Source organism: Cyprinodon tularosa, unplaced genomic scaffold, assembly GCF_016077235.1.
Source record: "Cyprinodon tularosa strain WSP-4 unplaced genomic scaffold, ASM1607723v1 ctg864, whole genome shotgun sequence".
Classification (NCBI taxonomy): domain Eukaryota; kingdom Metazoa; phylum Chordata; class Actinopteri; order Cyprinodontiformes; family Cyprinodontidae; genus Cyprinodon; species Cyprinodon tularosa.
This window is the reverse complement of record NW_024039634.1, coordinates 414,395-427,044: the sequence shown is the minus strand read 5'-3', so window position 1 is coordinate 427,044 and position 12,650 is coordinate 414,395. Positions and strand designations below refer to the sequence as shown.

Genomic DNA, 12,650 nt, shown 5'->3' with positions numbered 1-12,650 from the left:
TGTCTGTTTTAGAGACTAAACTACCTCTCTTGTTTTAATGAGATTAAAGTCAGAATTCTGAGAAAAAAGACAGAATTCTGACTTTTTTTTTTTAGACTAAGTCTTAGACAGGTTTATTTTGTACACACAAGTGTAAACAAAAATAAATATCTAACATTTGAGTTTTTTCCCATATTGAACTGAAATAATATGTAAAAATCTGTTAACTTTTTTTTTTTTTTTCCAGTGGCACTAATCCTCTTCCGTACAGGTCAGGTCACTTCGTATGTGAAGCGCTGCTAAAATTACCGCGATGAATCAAATCCAGCCAGATTCGCCCCCTCCCCGTTGTGCGCATGCTCAGAGCCGTGCAGGGAGCTGTCCGCGGCAGTCGGTGCTGAAGCGTCTCAACCACAGCAGCCTCAGCGGACAGAGCTACAGAAGACATGGAGGAAGAACTGAAATGCCCCGTTTGTGGTTCCTTCTTCAAGGACCCAATCCTGCTCCCCTGCTCCCACAATGTTTGCCTGCTTTGCGCCCGGAACATCAGCGTCCAGACCCCGGACGGGGAGACCCCGGTTCAGAGCCGTGCCTCCGGTAGCTCCGACTATGATTACCTGGACATGGATAAAATGAGTCTGTATAGCGAGACGGACAGCGGGTACGGCTCCTACACTCCCTGCCAGCTCAAGTCTCCAAACGGGGTTCGGGTTTTTCCGCCGGTCGTCCCTCAGCGGAACTGCTCTCTCACCTGTCCGCTGTGCCACCGGAGCGTCTCGCTGGACGAGCGGGGGCTCCGGGGGTTTCCTCGGAACCGGCTTCTGGAGGCCATTGTGATGCGGTACCAGCAGACCCGCGGCATCCCGTGCTCTTCATCCTCCTCCGCGGTGAAGTGTCAGCTGTGCGACCGCAACCCGGTGGTCGCCACGGTGATGTGCGAGCAGTGCGACGTCTACTACTGTAACGCCTGCCAGCAGCGGTGCCACCCGTCCCGCGGTCCGTTGGCCAAACACCGCCTGGTACCGCCGCCGAACCAAGCGGCTGGTGGAGCGGCGAGCGGCGGGGGTGGACAGCAGCCTTCGCTCACCGCGCGGAAAGCAGGGACCTGTGTGGATCATGAGTCGGAAAACTTCAGCATGTATTGCTGCAGCTGCAAGGCTCCGGTGTGCGTCATGTGTTTGGAGGAGGGGAAACACGCCAAGCACGACGTTAAACCGCTGGCTGTGATGTGGAAGCAACACAAGGTAAGCAGATACACGTTTAGAACAATTCACTTCAATTCAATTCAGTTTATTTCTATAGCCCCAATTCACAACACGTCATCTCAATGCACTTTACAGTTCACCAGATCATACAGTCAAATTGATTCAAAGTTTTCTATGTAAGGAAAACCAGTAGATTGCATCGACTCATTGACTCAAATGCAATCCCTCACACTAAGCATGCTTGTAGCGACAGTGGAGAGGAAAAACTCCCTTTTAACAGGAAGAAACCTCCAGCAGAACCAGGCTCAGTGTAAGCGGCCATCTGCCCAGGCCGACTGGGGTTCAAGGAGGCAGAAGCAGAAATACAAAAAACAATTGTAAAAGGCGGCCCCATCCAGGAAACTCACAGCCAGGCAGACGAGTTCTGAGCCAGCTCCCATGTAGGAGGATGAAAAAAGCACATCCAGCCAGTCGCAGTCAGAGAAACAGGAATTTACTGAAAAACAGGCAGATCTCAAACATCTATAAACAAAGGTGTTGATTGCAGCCGCACAGCTGATATTTCTCTCCAGGATGGGGTCACAGCCAAACAGGAACAGATGAGGCAAAGCTATGAGAAAAAGCAGGGAGAGCGTAATGTTACAGATTAAACATTAGTTCAATCTCAAAGAACTAAGAGAAAAAACTGTTATAGTTTAAGAACCTTTGATATTCTGACGGATATCTGCAGGGTTTTCAATCATTTTTGAGAACACTGAGTTTTTAGCATTATTTATTGACTTTTGCCTGTTTTTCTTACTTATTTGGGGTTAATATATAAATCAAGTTCCTTGCTTTCGATACCTTTCTCCAGAGAGCAGCTGCATTCTCATTTTCCAAGCAAGACTAAAAAACTGAACATGGAAATCATATGTTTACTTAGCTTTTTTGTGCAAAATAAAGTTATTTCCAAAAAGTTATGTATATATATGCACATATACATGTATATATACATATATAGCCCTATATATATATACACTCACCGGCCACTTTATTAGGTACACCTGCCCAACTGCTCGTTAACACTTAATTTCTAAGCAGCCGATCACATGGCGGCAACTCAGTGCATTTAGGCATGTAGACATGGTCAAGACAATCTCCTACAGTTCAAACCGAGCATCAGTATGGGGAAGAGAGGTGATTTGAGTGACTTTGAACGTGGCATGATTGTTGGTGCCAGAAGGGCTGGTCTGAGTATTTCAGAAACTGCTGATCTACTGGGATTTTCACGCACAACCATCTCTAGGGTTTACAGAGAATGGTCCGAAAAAGAAAAAACATCCAGTGAGCGGCAGTTCTGTGGGCGGAAATGCCTTGTTGATGCCAGAGGTCAGAGGAGAATGGCCAGACTGGTTCGAGCTGATAGAAGGGCAACAGTGACTCAAATAACCACCCGTTACAACCAAGGTGGGCAGAAGGGCATCTCTGAATGCACAGTACGTCGAACTTTGAGGCAGATGGGCTACAGCAGCAGAAGACCACACCGGGTGCCACTCCTTTCAGCTAAGAAAAGGAAACTGAGGCTACAATTTGCACAAGCTCATCGAAATTGGACAATAGAAGATTGGAAAAACGTTGCCTGGTCTGATGAGTCTCGATTTCTGCTGCGACATTCGGATGGTAGGGTCAGAATTTGGCGTCTACAATATGAAAGCATGGATCCATCCTGCCTTGTATCAACGGTTCAGGCTGGTGGTGGTGGTGTCATGGTGTGGGGAATATTTTCTTGGCACTCTTTGGGCCCCTTGGTACCAATTGAGCATCGTTGCAACACCACAGCCCACCTGAGTATTGTTGCTGACCATGTCCATCCCTTTATGACCCCAATGTACCCAACTTCTGATGGCTATTTTCACCAGGATAATGCGCCATGTCATAAAGCTGGAATCATCTCAGACTGGTTTCTTGAACATGACAATGAGTTCACTGTACTCAAATGGCCTCCACAGTCACCAGATCTCAATCCAATAGAGCATCTTTGGGATGTGATGGAACGGGAGATTCGCATCATGGATGTGCAGCCGACAAATCTGCGGCAACTGTGTGATGCCATCATGTCAATATGGACCAAACTCCCTGAGGAATGCTTCCAGCACCTTGTTGAATCTATGCCACGAAGAATTGAGGCAGTTCTGAAGGCAAAAGGGGGTCCAACCCGTTACTAGCATGGGGTACCTAATAAAGTGGCCGGTGAGTGTATATATATATATGTATATATATATATATATATATATATATATATATATATACACATATACACATATATATAAATATATATATATGTAAATATGTATATACATATATATAAATATATATATGTTTATATATATATATATATACATATATATATATATATATATATATATATATATACATATATATATATATATATATACATATATATATATATATATATATATATATATATATATATATATATATATATATATATATATATATATATATATATACATATATATATACATATGAAGCTAAGGCGGAAATTCAACTGAAGAAACTCTGATTACTTCCATTCAATCTGAGGCTGATCCGCCTCCGATGCAGCCAACCCGCTTCAAGCCACTTTCCTCGATGCCCAATCATCTTCCAGCACTCTACTTAAAGCCACTCCAAATCATCTCTAGGCCTGCCCTTCAACAAGCGCAAGATCCATCGCTCCTATGTCGGACTTTGATTCAGACAACCCACCTCCATCCCCTTCTCCACCATTGTAGTAAGCTCATCCGACTCCTCCTCGATGCTACTTCAACCTCACCTCCAGTGTGTACTCCCTCCAGACTTTCATGGAGTTCCCTGTCACTTTAAACGGTCCGGCAGAAGACCGCCACATTGAGCCTGGTTCTGCCAGAGATTTCTTCCCAAAGGGGAGTTTTTTCTCTCCACAGTCACTTCATGCTTGCTCTTCATGGACAGTTTATGCAAACTTTGTTCATTCAGTGTCATCTAACTCAAGCATCACCCTGTATACCAGCCTCTATGGATTAACCAAACTTCATCTATCTAAACTCCACCACCAGTTTCAGGCCCGGGGGAAATATCCTTATTCTCATACATCAGTTTATCTGCATTAAAGTATAAATCAGCGTTTATGTTTCCTGCCGAGGCCTGAGCGCCAAAGTTCAAAATCTCGTATCAATAAACTCTTCTAATTGCATCTTTCTCTCACTGTGAGTTTTTCAGATTGAAATATATATATACATACATATATACATATATATATATATATAAAACCTTGAACCAAATTTAGGATTCATGGTTGCAAAGCTGTTGGTTGATCACTTGATAAACAACTCCTTTATTGGTATTTGTGCAATCACATAAATGAAGATCAAAGTATGTGCAAAGCGGTGCAGAAAACATCTATTGTGTAACAATGGCTTCACCCTCATCAGAGGATATTACAGATGGTGCAGTGTGAAATGGGCTTGTATTTAATGACCATGAGGATTTCCTGGCCTGAAGTGATGGCTGGTTCATCAGCCATGTTAGGTTTCCAAGTGCATTCTTGCTTGAATTGTGCTCTTCCTGAACTACCTCTACCCATATTGACAATGCTGGAATATTTCAAAGGGAGCTGGCAGACTGGTGGAGATTTTACCAGTTAACCCTGAGCTTTGTGATCCAAGCTGTGTTGTAAGAAATGTTTGTATGCACGCTATATTAATACCGACCCAAACAATACAGTAAGGCCTATTTTGAAAGGCAACTTGCAGCCTTTACCATTTTTAATTAATTCATTGGAACTTTTGATTGCTTACATATCTCTACAAAAGAAACATCATGACATATATTTGTTGTCATTGACAAGGAGTTTTCAACCTATGTCATTTTTAAAGCGGCTATAATGTTACAGGTTGGCACAGGAAAGGATGCGTGGCATGGCAAAGTCTTGTCACAAACAGAAGCTGCTGTTTTAAACTTCCTCCTCATTTATCAGTCTCACAAACTCACAATCTGATGACACACTATTTGATCATGCTGAGTGCACAATCCAATATGTGGATAATATGTGATCTACCTGCAGATATGAATGGGATGCTTTGAGTGAAGAATTTTGTAGTTCCTCCTCTGCACTCAATTGCATATTGTTTGTAAATCACCATATTTTAAGAAAGCAAATTAAGCATAGTTACAGAGTGCTCCACAGGCAGAGCTTAAATGTTTCACAAAGCTGCTTTTTAAAAGAGTCCAGACTCTCAAGGCAACATAAAAACAAAGAAAGCTTGTTCAAAGGAAAGAATAATTACCCCCAAACATTTTCCCATTCACTCTGTAGAATGTAAGGTAGGTGTTGGTTTGAGTGCATATAAGGCTAATTTTAGTCTCAGTGGCTTTAATAACATTGCCAGGAGGCTGACCATGTACATCCCCCAAAGGTAAAGGAAAAAGGGATTTTAATATTTTATTTTTCTACATTTTAAAATAAATACCTAACTAGCCAAATGACATAAGAATAGTAGTGATAAAAGCTCTTCTGTTTGTTTGAGACAAAAATTATGTTGCAGATTTGGGCTGCAAATTGATAACATTTTTAATAATCGATTCAATTCAGATTAAGAATCAATAATTTCTTATCTGATCTGTTCTGATGTTAAATTGGACTGCTGTTATCAAAAACATTATTTATACCTGTTTTAGACTGTGTAGTTATGCAACATAATGATAAAACTTATATTTAATAAATTTTAACAGCAAATTAATAAATAGCAGTTAATGGTGCATGTTAGGGCAGTGGATATTTTTTTTTATTATCTTGAATCTGAATCAATCTTTAGGAATTAATATGAGAATTGATTCAGAATTGGAAAATCTATTTTTTTTTCTGACAGCAGCTGGGCAGCAGCTGATCCAGAACGCTGCTGCCCGTGTCCTCACTAAGACTAAGAAAGTAGAGTACATCACCCCAGTTCTAAAGTCCTTACACTGGCTTCCTGTATCTCAGAGAATAGACTTTAAAATACTTCTGTTAGTCTATAAATCTCTGAATGGCTTAGCACCTAAATACATCACAGACTTGCTATCAGTTTATCAACCCTCCAGACCACTCAGGTCTTCTGGCTCCAGCCTGCTCTGCATACCTAGAACCAGAACTAAACATGGAGAAGCAGCATTTAGTTCCTATGCTCCACTTATCTGAAACAAACTTCCAGAAAACTGTAAAAGTGCAGAAAGCCTGAGTTCCTTTAAATCAAGACTAAAAACACATTTGTTTAGGATTGCCTTCCACTGTTCTAGTTAAACAGTTCAATTGAAACATATTTTCTTTAGTCCAACTGTTTTTAATATTCTTTTTGTTTCTGCATTTTTTATTTTATTTTATTTATTTTTTATTTTTTATTACTTGCTTTGATTCTGTTTTATCTTCCTGCATTTTAATCATGTAAAGCACTTTGCATTGTCTTTGTACTGAATTGTGCTATACAAATAAATGTGCCTTGCCTTGCCTTGCCTTGCCATCATAACTGTTCTTCCAGTGTCAGGGTATAAATTGCTTCTGGTGGAAATCCAGGTTTTAAAAATAATGTACATATTGTTTCCATTGTTTTAATTCCTAGGCATTTGCTGAGTTCTGGCAGAAAACTGCGCTTTACTTAATACAAATTTTAAGCTCATTAATCCTCCCCATTCTGATATGCAGTGTTGGGTTTGCTGCATGTTGCTCAAATTTGATGTGAATGAACACATTAGAAAATAATTACTTTAGGCATGTAAACTGTAAATGTGGGATGAGTCATAGCAGCCACTGGCCTACATCTGTACTGTAAGTGGATGCATATGACGAGGGAGGAGGTCAGTATTGGTTATTGCCTTAAAGGCTTTGTGAATGGGGACTAAAATAAGTGGATATTATTTTTCCCTATGATGCCTGGGCTGAGATGTTATGTTCTGCACAAGTTCTGAAAAGAGCAGGAAAAAAAATACCTTTCTAGACTAATGTGAGAATAAATCTTGTTTCCCTAAATGTCACTTTGGAAAATAGCTGTAATTGCGACAGTTTTTTTTTTTCCATTTCATTCAAAGGTCTTCAGAGACAAAAAGATTGGATAGAAACCTGCTGAGACTAGTCCTGCCCCCACCCCGCCTCTGTCTGCCGAAATAGAAAAATAAATAAATCACCCATCAGTTTCATTAGGGAGTGATTAAAGTGATTTATGGTCGAATCCATTTTTTAAACGGCTCTTTCATTAATTTGGAAGATGAGTCTGCTGCTGATCTAAGGTCAACATAAGTTCACCTCCCTCAGGTTAGTGCTGACCTCGATGAATTTTATCAAAGAGCCCAGGTCTGGGTGCATTTGTGCCGAATTTTGGTACACAGAAGGAAATCCTGATTTAATTTTGCAAAAACATAACAAAAAATCCCTAAAAGGATAGTTCAGAAAAGTAAGGTTTGTAGAGATGTCATGATCAGCCAACATCAGTGGATCAATTTATGAAAGGATGAATTGAACATATCTAGCAATAACCAGCAGCCTGTAATATTTTATTGATTAATATCATAAATACCTGTATGGAAAGTAAAGCAATAAAAAAACAAAAAAACAAAACAAACAAAAAACGTCTATGATATAGATCAATCCAGAATAATGTAAACTCATACAGGGGGCAGAATTGATGTTCCTCTGTTGGGGGTCTGGACTCAGAAGTAGATATAGTGTTAGAAGCTTTGTCATCCATGGGGATCTTATAATAAAACAACTATAGTGAGATGTTGAAGGAAATCCTTTTGGTTGCTTCCATTTGAAAGTTGTGCAGGGATTTTCCTTTAGGAAGAGACCCAGAATCCCCTTGAGGGGCCTTGTGTGTCCTTTCTGCCCTTGGAACAGCTTGGGATAGCCCAGAAGAAGCTGGAGAGCATCCTTCCCTTGTGCATAGGGAGAGCTATTCAAGATTCATCACGCACTGCTGCTGAAAAATCCAGATGTTTGGAGAAAGGAAAAAAACATTTTTCATAATTCTTCCCTGGAGATTATAGTAGTCCTTAAATATTACAGCTTTATTATCTAAGTCGCTAATTTGTTCAACTTGTTGTAATTATGTTAAAATGCCTCAGGAACAGGAAGCAAAATGGCCAAGAGAATTAGAAGCTCCTATAGAAATCCTCAGATTTAGCAAACCAGTTTCTGTTTAGGTTTGGGTTATTGCTCAGTTTAGCCCCCTTCTTTATATAACAGGGTATTTCATAAGTTTATCATCCTCACCCCCAGACTCATTTGCACAAATTAAAGCAATTTATGTGTGCTTTGTGCTAAATGGGTCATTGGGACTAAGCTCTACATGTCTTTTTTGTTTTAAGGAGGGTTGAAATCCTGCAGCCATTCTATCCATCATTTACACCTATCACATTTCAGTCGTTTCTTTCCTTTTCCCGTATTTTGGCTCATTGTCTCCCCACGCCTATCCCTTATTTACATCCTCCTCTAACCTTCATTTACCCTTCTCTGCCTCCCTCCATTCTTTCTCTCCATATCCCCCCATCACAGTCTCATAAACTGGCTGTGAAAATCCCATCAGGATGCAGAATTTAGAGGGCGTTGATAAATAATCAGCAGCGTAGGAACAAGAATTGGGCACTTCTCAGTTAATCTGGTGTCCTCAGTGCTGAATGAGATCGATTGCAAAGCTGAAATGGCTGTTCAATTTCTGAAGTGTCACTCACTGACACCTATGTAGTCTTTTTTTTTTTAATTTTGAAGGAGTTTGCTTTGCCTGGTCTAGCTTTATCCAGCTTCCTCCCCCGTTTTTTTTTCCTGATCTCATCTTCTTTCTGCACCGTCTTCCAAAGCAGCATGGTTCTCTGCCTGTGACCCAGAAAGGTTTTTTTTCTCCTCCTCAAGCATCGCTGGATGATGGGCGTTTTATTGAAACATTTCTGACCAGATCATGTATCTTTGCAAGGAACATGACAGATTAATTGATTTAGCGAAACTCTATACCCTGTTCCCAATCCAAAAACAGATTGCTGAAGAATGAATTGACAGACTCCATAAATCTAAGTTGTTAGTTTTTTGAAATCTTTAATGAAACATTCATGCATTTTTTTTTATCCATTTTAGGACACTAATTGTAAAAGATTGGTGTTGTCAGACTGAATAAAAATGTTTGGGTACTAGAAAATCCTTGTGCAAGTAGATGTTCACCTTCATTAAAGTATGGATGTTAGCATCAATGCCAATGAAAGGAAAGACAAAAATATGGAAAATATCTGTAAAGATTCAAATTTATTTATTTTTTGATTTTCAGTTTGAGGATAAATCTAAAAAAGAAACTAAAGTATATAGAAAAAAGGTTTCCAGACTTTTTCCTCATTCCAGAATCCAGAAGGATAAAAATATTATTTAATAGATTATTATAAAAAAATTGAATATGGTAAATTCATAAAAGATGTATTTTATGTGTTTACTGTGTTATGTATAAAGTACATAAAAAAATAACTAGCTGCAATAAAGTGCTTCACATATAAAAGACGAAAGATTTAAAACATAAAACAGATGAGAACCATAAGAGAAGATACAGCCATTAAAGCAATAGCATAGCAGATAATAAAACAGAGTCAAACAGTCTGAAAATTTGAAGCCAAGGAATACATTTTTGGAGAGTTTTAAGACTGGACTGTTAAATTCAGTATTTATGTATCATCTGTTTGTAAAGCTGGGTCTGGTTTTAAATGACAAACAAAGCACTTAAACTCATTATTATCAATACGTGTAATACATTAAAAAAAATCATCAAAGATTTGAAAATATGTATTAGATATTCAGCAATTGCAAGTTTAAATGTCAGAGAGCAGTTCTAGGTTTGTCCAGATCCTTAAAAAGGTTTTTACCACAATGATAAATCAGTAGCTTACTTTAGGTTGTTCAGTGATATTATTATGATATATCGACCTGTGGTCACGTTTCCAATAATTTTACATTCTTAAATGTAAAATAATTGGAAAAAACAGAAATCCAACTTTCTAAAAAACAGTATTTATTCAGATAAAAAAAAAGTAAAAATATAACAGGTTAGGTATTTAATTCAAATGTGCTAAGTTAAATACAGATTCAACCAAATATCTCTGAAAGCATTTGAAGTAGAACGTCAAACGGACTGAAAAGTTGACCAGCATTACCTGAGATCTTTTAACTTTCTTCCCATGGTCCAAGAGGTTTTTTTTATTTTTGATCATATAATTCTACAGGTATAGTAGAAATTCGTCCTGATTTTAATTGGTAAAATTGAACTCTAATCCAAGCTAAAATCCTAATTTAGCATAAGAAGGTGATTATACTTTTTGGATAACTTTTTCTCTAAATCAGTGAAATCATCATTTGATTCTTTTCTTCTTTTTTATCAGGTTGTTTCCAGAATTTCATACAGATATTAAAAGGTATAGTTTGCAATGGATGCACTGAAAAGAAACAAACAAACTTGCAGGAAGCTGGAAAACATCATTATTGATGATTTTTATTACCCCAATCAGTATCTAAGCCAGTTATCTTGACAGAGAAGTCTCAATTGTTCTATTGTTGTTGTCTGTGATAACCGTAATGTTTACCAATGCTTGTTCTCTTATAGTCTGATTTCTGGAGGTGTAATAAACAGCCTTTATTTGTTCCATTTTTCACAGTGTGACACCTCATCTTGGAGAACCACCGATTGCTTTAAAATCATTATCAGTCTTAATCTGCCTTGTAATTGCAACCATATTTATTTAGCCACCCAAATCTGTGGTGCTCCCATTTTGGCAGCATTAATCCATGTAATCCCCTTTGATTTTGTGGTGCAGTAAAATGAAAAACAATTCAATCAAACGCAGCCCATATGTTATTCTTTTAAAAATGCTTGATTCATTTTGAAATTAATGTCATATTTAAAACAACTGGATTTGAACAAATAAGAAGAACTAATTGATTTATTTTTCAAATGACATAATAAAGCAGGTTTTATTTCATAAAAGCAAATTGTTACCACAGTTTCCAATCAAAACATAATATATAGTATGTAAACCCATACCAGAACACTTAAGGTGCATTGTTGGGCTCCATAAGACCAAAATAAAGCGCATTAATTAAGGAAAAGACACAAAAATAAAGGAATTGATAGTTGCAGATAATTTATAATCCTGGATTTCTGGATTACTGTTATGTGGAAAATTGAAATAAAAATAAGCTCTTTGTGTAGCAAGCTTTTTAATAACTGCTGAGAGAAAGCTTTAAGGCTTCTACTTGATGTAAGACATGGTGAAGGTTGTATCTGATTGCCTATCCTGTACAATAGGCAGATTCTCTTCTCTAGAGGAATCACTGGAGCACAGAAGGAAGGATAAAAGAGAGAAGGATAGAAGCTGGTAGCCCAGTTTTTCCTCATGGTATGCCTGAAAGGAACATGGAGGATTTTGGCCATTATGTGACATAAAATCCCGTGCAAATGGCAGTGTTGGTTTAAAAGAAAAAATTGTAACAACCCTAGCTTTATTGGGTGATAGAACAAGTTCAAGGGATCCTATTAGGTTACTTAAAGTTAAAGAATATATTTTACTGTTTAAAAATTTTTCATATACCATGCCTGAAGATGGAAAAGAAGATAAATGACCTGTCAGCTTTCTGATTTACACACTGCAGTGGTAGGTTGTATTTAATTAGACCTTAAATCAGTTGTTTAGATGCATATAGATGAACTCAAACTCTGGTTATATATGACCAGAATTTATGACGTGCATAGCTAGATTCAAATCATTAATTAAACTCCTAGGATATTAAATTCAACAATTTTAAAATGTCTAAATTGATCCACTCTAGATCGGTTTAAAATATCCCCTTTGAAAGTGTTAAAAGGTCTGAAGCGTTGTAATTTCACATAAATCAGGGTTGAATTGAACTAATACTAGTATGTAGTGTCAAAAGCTAACACCTCCCACAGGGTTAGTCGTTCACTGATTCATTTTGGTGAGATAGATTGTAGCCACAGCAGCCGAGGGGTAAGACAGTGAGCAGCCAGGCTGTCATACACTGGCGCCATTAGGACTTCTGAACACCATCAGTGGTTAGGGGGCGTAAAGTTTCCTCCCAAAGGACATTAAAATGGACTAAGCCTGGATTCAAACCAGGAACTAGAGGTCTGCCAGACTAACTTCTGCATCTGATGCCACAACTCCAAAGTTCGGCTGTTTTCATTAGTCATGGGATGTTTTCATTAGCTCATGTATTTTGAGAGATAAGAGTTCGCAGATTGGTTGAAATTCTGAAAGAAACTCTGCTCAGTGTTGATTTTACATAGTTGCTTAAATTTAAACTCCACACAACAGGGTTCCTACAGCATAAGGCAAGTTAAATTCAAGAATTTTTAAGACTTTTTAATGCCACTTGAAATAAAAATTTAAGACCAAATTCACAAGAAACACAAGAAAAACCCTCTTGTGACA

General features: G+C 38.3%; 1 protein-coding gene across 2 annotated transcripts in view; it reads left to right on the top strand.

Annotated features, from left to right (window-relative positions):
• The first annotated feature begins 334 nt into the window (after positions 1-334).
• Positions 335-12,650, top strand: part of LOC119775295 (E3 ubiquitin-protein ligase TRIM9) — a 72,788-nt gene continuing 60,472 nt past the window's right edge. For both annotated transcript variants that reach the window (XM_038273230.1, XM_038273229.1), the window contains exon 1: positions 335-1,223. In XM_038273230.1, coding sequence (XP_038129158.1) covers positions 426-1,223 — 798 coding nt within the window. In that variant the 5' untranslated portion in view covers positions 335-425. The remainder of the gene's footprint in view (positions 1,224-12,650) is intronic.